Here is a 7,789-nt window from a genome sequence, read left to right on the forward strand (position 1 = left end):
TTTGCTTGAAGTTGAACCACCAGATGCAAGTCCTTTCAGGTGTAAATGGGCTCTGACAGAGTAGGTTGGACCAGCAGTAATGTTGGGGCTACCTCAGTCCTCACTGATAAAATCAGGCCACTTTTCGGGCAGTGGTGTCTACCAGGATGTTTCCTTGTATATCAGGATCATCTCCCACTTGATGGGGTTTACAGTGGATAATAGCAGCTCTCCTTGTCATCCAAATGGCAGCAAAAAGACTAAAATTTGAGGAGCATTTTTTATCTTTTGGCCCCCACAAGTCAATAAAACCCATTCTTGATAAATGGCCCCATGAACATGGGCAGTAGCAAATGCATATCTGCTATCAGTATAAATGTTTATGTCTTTACCTTCTGACCACTTGAGGGCCTCAGTGATGGCAATGAGTTCAGCCCATTGGGCCAATGTTCCCGGCTCCAAGGCTTGTTCCCATAGAACCTGAGGCTCTGTGGTAATGGCAGCTCCTGCCACCCACTTACTTTGATAGATGTAACTGGTCCTAGCGGAGAAGTATGATGGAACTCAGGATAGAGGCTCATCCATCAAGTCCGGTCAGAGCCCCATGAGGTGGTCAATAACCTCAATACACTTGTGGAGGGGCAAGGAGGGGTCATTATCAGGCAGCAGAGTAGCAGGGTTGAAAGCTGCTGTCTCCTTCAAACTGATTAATAGTCAGATCCAGAAGTACCACCTGATAGTGCATAACTCAGGAGTGCATAACTCCACCGGTTTGGTGGAGCCTTGATGAGGGTCTCCAGTGAATGAGAGGAGACAAGAGTTTTTGTCCAAAAGTCAATTTACTACTGAGACAATTGGGGAAACTTGAATGGTATGCAGGAGCTATCTGCTAGCAGGCATCAGTGATAATTTCCTGAATCTGAACGGTATATTTCAGCAACAAAGTCCTTGGCTGTGGGAAATGTACACTGGTATTTGTATTGGGGAATCCTAGTATTTGTTGGTGACAGGGGCTAACTATAGATAGCAAACTAAGTATCTAGGGAAGACCATTTTTTATTTTTGCAGCTTTTCCTTGAGTTTAAGATTGTTTCAAAATAAAAATACATTTTGTAAAATATTTGACTCAATCTTAAAATATAAGAGTGGAGAAGGTTCTCAGAAATCACCAGGAATAGGAAATTGATTAAATAACTGTCTGAGACCTCAAGACCTTCCCTGCCTGCTGGGTGTGGATGGGGATTAAGATTTCAATTAATATTACTTTGAATGTAATTTCTGCTCTAAAACAATAGTTTTTATTTTGAGAATGTAAAGGCAATTTCTGTGTAATAAAACACATGCATAAAAATGGGAATTCATTTGCAAAGGAATGTCTCTTTATTGATGGTCACATTTACTAACAAGGATCATTCATCTGTGCCCAGTGCAGAGAATCAGACCACTTTGGAACAAGTCTCTAAAAGTAACTCAGTTCATCGTCCTTGCTTTTGCCAGTCTGGTAGCCAGAAAGCTGCAGAGCATCTTCATTTTGTCCAGGAAGAGGTTTGAACACTTTTATATGAACACAGACCTGGCCACCTATCTGAATCTGCAAAGAGAAAAAGAACAAGCTGGTTTATTCATCTGGATCTGCACCGTGTGAGAGGTCTACAGACCTGTGACGCCTTCCCTGCCATTGGTCTTTCTGGAATGGCAATTCCAGTTCTAGGGCAGCAATCCTCGACCAGCTTCCATGAGCCCGCCACAGTCTTATTTATACAAGAAAGCTACGAAGTGAAAGCCACGGCAAGAAGCACTCATCTAGGTTTACGTGTTGCACTTTTAAAATTATAATTTGGGCACAAATGACAGTCCCGAGATGCATTTGTTTCAAAGATGCATGGAACAGAGTCAAGTTGGTAGCCTCTATATTTTGGTGATTCTGTTTTCTGACTTCCAAATTGGGAAACTGTTTGCTACATTTATTTGTTCATTTGTTTGTATTTATTTGGTTCACAGGGCAGGCTTCAACCTTGGCAAACCTGACTACAGGCAGCACAATGATGCTCTGTCCCCAAATCCTGACTGTGTTCTTCTTACGTGACCTTTGTTAGTTAATTCACCTTCCCAGATCCAACTTTTCTCATGAGCCTCACAACAGCACTAGCTTATTCTCCTCACACTGCTTGTTGGTGAACATTACCTGAGAGAAGACATGCCCAGCTCTTAGCACTGTGCCTGACTCAGGGTTTCACCCCCATTGTGCAGGTCAGAGGAGTAAGCTCAGAGGAGGAACTCTCTGTTCACACTGCTTTCAGTCAGGACTAGTAGAACAAGTCCAGCCAAGGTCATACCTGGGAGGCTCTGAGACCACAGCCTTCAGTCCTGTCCCACACTGCCTCTTGATCGGTACCCAAGATGCACAGAGACATCAGCTCACTAGCGAGACCTTCAACCCAGAGAGCAGCCCAGAGCAAAGGAGCCTACAACCAGGCTGCCAGGAGAGAGGAGGGACCTGGGGGCAGAGGCTGGAATGCTGGAGTCATTGCAGTGGGAAAGGAGAGATTGAGGGAGAGAGAAAGGGAAGGAGGAGGAAGGGAAGATGGGGGAGAGAGAGAGGAAGAGGGGAGAAGAGTGGGAGGAAGAGAAAGAGCTAAAAGTCAAGAAGTTGCTGGAGTAAATTACTCCAAAGCTGTATTATTCTGTTTCCAAATTAAGTGGAATTCAGAAATAACTTGAATAATGTGCTATACAAAGCATTTTAACCATTTTTGCCCATTAAGTATTTTGATCAATGTAATTGCAATACACTACATGTACTAATAAATTAAAATTATATCTAATGTAAATAACTTATTACAACCCCAGTAGATTCAGCTTGTGGCACTCTAAGCACAGTTGAAAGCTGTGGATTATTTAAACACATTAAAAGTTACAGGTGTGGCATCTCACAACTGAAGTTCCCACATTCTGGGAAGATGAGGTAGGAGGATCAAATATTTGAGTCCAGTCGGGGCAATTTAATGAGATCCTGCCTCAAAACAAGGAAAAACTAGTTGTGAATATAGGTCATTCTATTCACAATAGAATTCAAATTAATAAATATATAAGAAAGGATAACAAAACTATATGTAATGCAAATAACGTAATGTAAATAACTATATGTAATCTAAATAACAAAACAAGGAAAAACTAGTTGTGAATGTAGTGCAAAGGCCATTATTTTAATCATGAGTGCCCAAATAAGTAGATAAAAATGAAATATTTTAGAAATCAGTTTTATGGCTATATCAAAAAATTAAATGATACAGTGACCCAGTCCTAAAGGAAGAAAATACTCATGTTGTCAAGGGGGAAACAAATCAGCCAGTCCACATGGGTATATTTGGGAGTCATGCTCACCCTGAACAGTTATGGATGCTCTTTTCTGTATGATTTCCAGAAATGAGAAGTTAACAATTCATAAATGGGGCTGGGGACTCAACTCAGCACCCGCCTGTCAGGTGCAAGGTCCCTAGTTTGAATTTTGGTATGAAAGAAAGAAAGAAAGAAAGAAAGAAAGAAAGAAAGAAAGAAAGAAAGAAAGAGAGAGAAGAAAGAGAGAAAGAGGGAGAGAAAGAAAGAAAAAGAGAGAGAAAGAATCAATAAAAGAAGTTCATGAATTCCAAAGAATGGTATGAGATCCTCTGCCAAATCTGAGAGCCTTTTACTAGCATGTTGTCCTGCTGGCATCTTAATCGAGGACAATTAGGAGGGAAGAAGAAATGTTACAATGAAAGAGAAATATATCTCTGAGTGCTAAAGTAGATGTTGAAGTCTGACCTTAATGAAGTAATTTGTTCCAGCAACCACTTGAGTTTTATACTCGATGGCTGTAAATTCTTGGTAAGACTCATTTGTTTTTTCTTCAAGCTGTGGTTTAATCTTAAAAAGAGAAAAAGGGAAACAAATTATCAGAGATATGTTAGACACTGTGTGATTCACAAACCTGGGTACCACATCCTCCTAAAAATCATCCGAGATGATAGATCCCTGAGTTGTCTTTGGTATTTCAAAAGAAACCAAGTATACAGAACCATGTGTAGTGATGCACACCTGTAATCCTCACTCAGCATGGAGAGGCCTAATTAAGGGCAAGTCGGTGTGGTGATGGAATATAGTAACAGTGTGACTGGGGGTGCTCCACTAGTAGTTATATATGTGTTTGACTGATAAAAATGAGGGCAATCATTACTAAAGTTTAAAAGAAATTGTTTAAAAGTTTTAGCAAACATATACAGCGTTGTTTCCCCTAGTGTTATCATTTTTCTTAACTAGGGAGTAATCATCAAAACCAGGAAATATGCATGGTGCAATGCTGTTAAGCAGTCTGTAGACCTTTGGATTATCTTGCTTGCTGTTCCCAAAAATGCCACTGCTCTAAGATCCTATATTACATTTAACTTCCAAGTGTTCTCAGTTCCCTCCTCTGTGGGTTAATTCCAAGGTTAATTCTTTGTGACTCACGACCTTGACACTTAGGGAATAACAGTGGACTGTTAGTGTGTAGAATGCTGCTCCCTTTGGATCTGTCTGGTTCCCCTTATGTTAGTCACCTACATTTTTGGCAGGGACAGCACAAACTGGGCTCTCAGTGGCCCCTCTCAGGAACTCCCATTTCCCCACTGTTGATGTTAACACTTAGACATCTGCCAGGCTTAACCCTAGAGTTACTATTTTTATAGTTAATGTAGTCTTGCAAGGAGACACAGCCAGACCACGTGACTATCTTTTTCTCATGCTGTCATCTGCAGTTGAGCATCCACTGATGCTTCTTGCCCATAATAATTACTACTGTGTTATGGTAAAATCAAACTGTGATTTTTGCTATCATTTCTCATATATTTATTAATTTGAATTCTATTGTAAGGAAGACTATCTCCTTTCTCCAATTCATACATTGAACTGTGTACGTTTCCTGTATGTTTCTTTAATTCTATAGTTATAATTAGTTTTCTTTTGGGGGGACTTAAATTGCCCTAGATTTTGCCATCTGGATCTCCTTCAAACTGGTGTCCTGACAACACAACTCTGTCACTTCATGAGCACTTCCTTACTTTGATGGTACAACATACTCTGGACTCATCTTGAATTTGCCCTGCCTCCTCCCTGGAATTAAATTTTAAAAACACGCATCATAGTGACCTACGCAGGGGATACCTAATGTAACAACATTTATAATTTGTTGGTTTGCTAAAAATACTGAGTTCTATTTTTCTCATAATCAATTGGGGGGCCTATTGGCATTAGAGGTCATGCTAGTTCTCTTGTCTACTAACTTAATGACTCTCTATTGAAGAGACTAAAACACCATCTATTTAGGCAAATGTGAAGGAAGTTTGTAAGTGATCACCTTTACAGTACTGTTCCTGACTCCTCTCACTAAAATACGTACATACATACATAAATAAAAACTCTCCCTGCAGAGCACTGAATATCATCAAATTGTTAATGACTTTAGAGCTTTACTACAGGGTGGAAACATTCTTAACTAACTGATCAGTAGTTCTCCAATCAGACATAGAAGTATAAAGGCTTTAGAGTTGTTCCAGTGCAAACCTCCTTTAACAAATGCGGAAATGAGTCAGCAAGAAATGTGACTCGGTGATGGTCACTCTGGTAGTGCTGGGATCATTCAAGCTTTCGTCTGAAAAGCCCAGTATTCCAGTTTCACTTACCCAAAGCCACACACTTACCATTGCGCTGGGTTTCATGTTCATCTATGCTCTAACCCCAGGACCGTACTATAGACTGAGGTTTTGATCGGATTTTTCTCTGAGATGCATCAGCTCACCTTATCTGCGATCTCTTGGATTTCAGGAGTAGCAGGTTTGGCCTCGCTCAGGCCTCCAACTACCCTTTCAGGTTCTTCCATCTTCACAGGAGTGGGGTGCAATGTTAGGCAAGTGTGGAGACTGGGGTTTTTAAAGAGGTGTCCGTAGTCCCACCCAAAGAATGTTTCGTCTCTACAAAGAGCAAGGATGGGCGGGGATAACAGGACGGCTCACAGCAAATTTTGTGTCTCCTTCAGAGAATATGCTGACTGGTTTGGGAAGGAGGAGGCTGAGGGTGAACTAATGGGTGTGTAGTCACGCTGGGACCAGCCTCTCATGCCCCAGATCAGTCCCTGGGTTCTCTGTGGCAACAATTCGGGTCTGTTGCGATGTCTGAAACATGACCTATGAAACCATAGAGTTACCAAATGTTCTAAAGCGTCCAGTGCAAAGTTTTGGAATTTTTTAATGGAATACAAAGTAGTAATATCAAAGCCGACCATTGAGAACCACCTGACTTTTAAAATTTACTCGTACACATTTCCAGTACATGACCAGTGCGTGCATAGAGGGGAGTTGGTACACGCACATAACATACCCTAACTGTCTCTACTTCCTCCCACTCTCCTCTCTCTCCTGTACTATCATTCATAAACCAATAAATGGATTCATGTAGAGAACCTTTGTTCTTTGGCAGTGGGAATAGAAGTCAGGACCTTGCATTTGCCAGGCAGGTGCTGTGCCGCTAAGCTATATGCCATCAGGAGGACTTCTGCTAGGTATGTACACTTTAGTTTTATTTAAAATGTTTAGAATACAGGAAAACAAAGCATGAAGCAATACATATCTGTATTTTTATCACACAGAACTAAAAATTTTAACCTTTTTTCTATTTGCTTCATGTATTTTATGCAGTTTTAAAAGAAATAAAAAGCTACAGGTGTGGAGGAAGCCCGTGGCCCAGCCAACCCTGCTTTCCCAGTGGTAAGTCCCACTGCGGGGTTAGTATCCTTTTCTAGAGGCCCCCACTTTCAGCACTGAGGACTGAAGCTTGGGTGTGGCCCTGAGCTCCATCACACCTCATTTTTATATTGTACGTTGACAGACACTTTCTAAATCACTAAAGTCCCTTAGCTGGGCTTGATTTCATGACCTTCCTGCCTCAGCCTCCTGAGTGCTGGCCTTACAGGCCTGTGTCACCAGGCCCAGTTTTTCCATTTTTAAGCCTGGTGTGTTTTTAAGTGTTTACTTAAAGCTTCTCCTAATCATATATTCTATGTTATGCTGTTTCTATGCAACGTATTTTTGAGTCCACGTTGATGCTCAGGTAATAGATCTGGTTGTTGCTTTAGGTTGGCTTTCGAGTGTTTGCCATTAGATTTTTTTTTGGTACCTGGAATTGAACCCCAGCCCTCCATTAGACTCTTTAGTTGTACATCAGTACCCTCTCAAAGGGATTGTGAAGGCCCCATTTGATGTGAGCACCCAACAGGAAGGTGTCGCTGCCCCTCCTGGCTCACTTTCTGTGAGTGGGAAAGGCAGCAAGTCAGGATTACTGAGGTTACACTTCAGTTGTTAGGTAATGAAGGTTGCTAAGAGTTCTGAGCTACAGAGAAAACGTTTGTGCTTTAGGAAGACACAACCAGAAGAAATGTATAAGTTGCTCTATTAGGAAAAGCACTTTTTAACTGTTTTGTCCTGTGATAGTTCAACACTTAATCAAATTCTGGCTGCCAAAATGTGTGAGTTTTTCCTGATGCACCAACAATTTTCTGGCACACATTGGGTGGGTATCCTTCAGTTCAGTTTCCCAGAGAGCTGATTCTGGATGTGAGCACACAAGCCCTGCTGGTTTGATCAATTATTACCCCATCCTGTGGCCACTTTCTTCCCAAAGGACAGGAATGGGGTTGGGGGAAAGCTTCTGATCATGTCTGATCTTTTACTGCCTCCCCCGCCCTCCCAGCCACCCACTCTGAATTACCTCAGGCAGAATAAAAGACTCTCCTGTCACC

The 7,789-nt window shown here is 41.5% G+C and overlaps 1 protein-coding gene across 1 annotated transcript; it reads right to left on the bottom strand.

Moving 5' to 3' along the window:
* Window positions 1–1,349: 1,349 nt before the first annotated feature.
* On the bottom strand, window positions 1,350–5,910 carry LOC134470585 (cystatin-A-like). The gene is made up of 3 exons (XM_063225336.1): window positions 5,795–5,910; window positions 3,784–3,885; window positions 1,350–1,570 (listed from the first exon to the last, which is right to left on the bottom strand). The coding sequence occupies exons 1-3, from the start codon at window positions 5,873–5,875 to the stop codon at window positions 1,439–1,441; spliced, it is 315 nt and encodes a 104-aa protein (XP_063081406.1). The 5' UTR covers window positions 5,876–5,910; the 3' UTR covers window positions 1,350–1,438.
* Between the last annotated feature and the right edge of the window lie 1,879 nt (window positions 5,911–7,789).

The sequence above is a fragment of the Cavia porcellus genome, unplaced genomic scaffold (assembly GCF_034190915.1).
Source record: "Cavia porcellus strain 051 isolate PalLab524CR breed Dunkin Hartley unplaced genomic scaffold, mCavPor4.1 scaffold_15, whole genome shotgun sequence".
NCBI classification, from domain to species: Eukaryota; Metazoa; Chordata; class Mammalia; order Rodentia; family Caviidae; genus Cavia; species Cavia porcellus.